Source organism: Eimeria mitis, genomic scaffold (assembly GCF_000499745.2).
Source record: "Eimeria mitis Houghton genomic scaffold, Emh_scaff5349, whole genome shotgun sequence".
Lineage (NCBI taxonomy): Eukaryota > Apicomplexa > Conoidasida > Eucoccidiorida > Eimeriidae > Eimeria > Eimeria mitis.
The window spans coordinates 1,238-1,717 of NW_013573626.1; the positions used below are offsets into that span (position 1 = coordinate 1,238).

The 480-nt window shown below is 56.5% G+C and overlaps 1 protein-coding gene across 1 annotated transcript in view; it reads left to right on the forward strand.

Moving 5' to 3' along the window:
* EMH_0081490 (uncharacterized protein) overlaps positions 1 to 480 on the forward strand; it is a gene marked incomplete at both ends in the record, with an annotated part of 2,233 nt that overhangs the window by 784 nt on the left and 969 nt on the right. Inside the window, one exon of the mRNA XM_013500388.1 lies at positions 1 to 478. Coding sequence (XP_013355842.1) covers positions 1 to 478 — 478 coding nt within the window. The remainder of the gene's footprint in view (positions 479 to 480) is intronic.

Sequence of the window (480 nt, forward strand, 5' to 3'; positions counted from 1 at the left end):
CTGTGGAGGAAGCAGACAAAAAGAATTTTTCTATGAAGTGCAGCAGCTCAGTTGATAGCTCCGAATGGGACAGCAGCAGCAGCAGCAGCAGCAGCAGCAACAGCAGCAGCAGCAGCAGCAGCAGCAGCAGCAGAAGCAAATGGATACAGTTTGCTGCACTGGGGCAGCCTACCTGGGGAGAAGCAGGCTACGCTGCAGCAGCAACAGCACCTGCACAACAGCAGCAGCAGCAGCAGCAGCAACAGCAGCAACAGCAGCAGCAGCAGCAGCAGCAGGCTTTCTTCTCAGAGGACGGTGGTGAACTGCAGCAGCAGCAGCAGCAATTGCTGCAGCAGCAGCAGCAGCTGCAGCAGCAGTTGCGGTTTGTGCATCAGCGAACTCTTTTACGAGCAGACACCACAACAGCAACTGCAGCAGCAGCAGCAGCAGAAGCAGCAGCAGCAGCAGCAGCAGCAGAGCAGCATTTCCGTTATAAGCAGC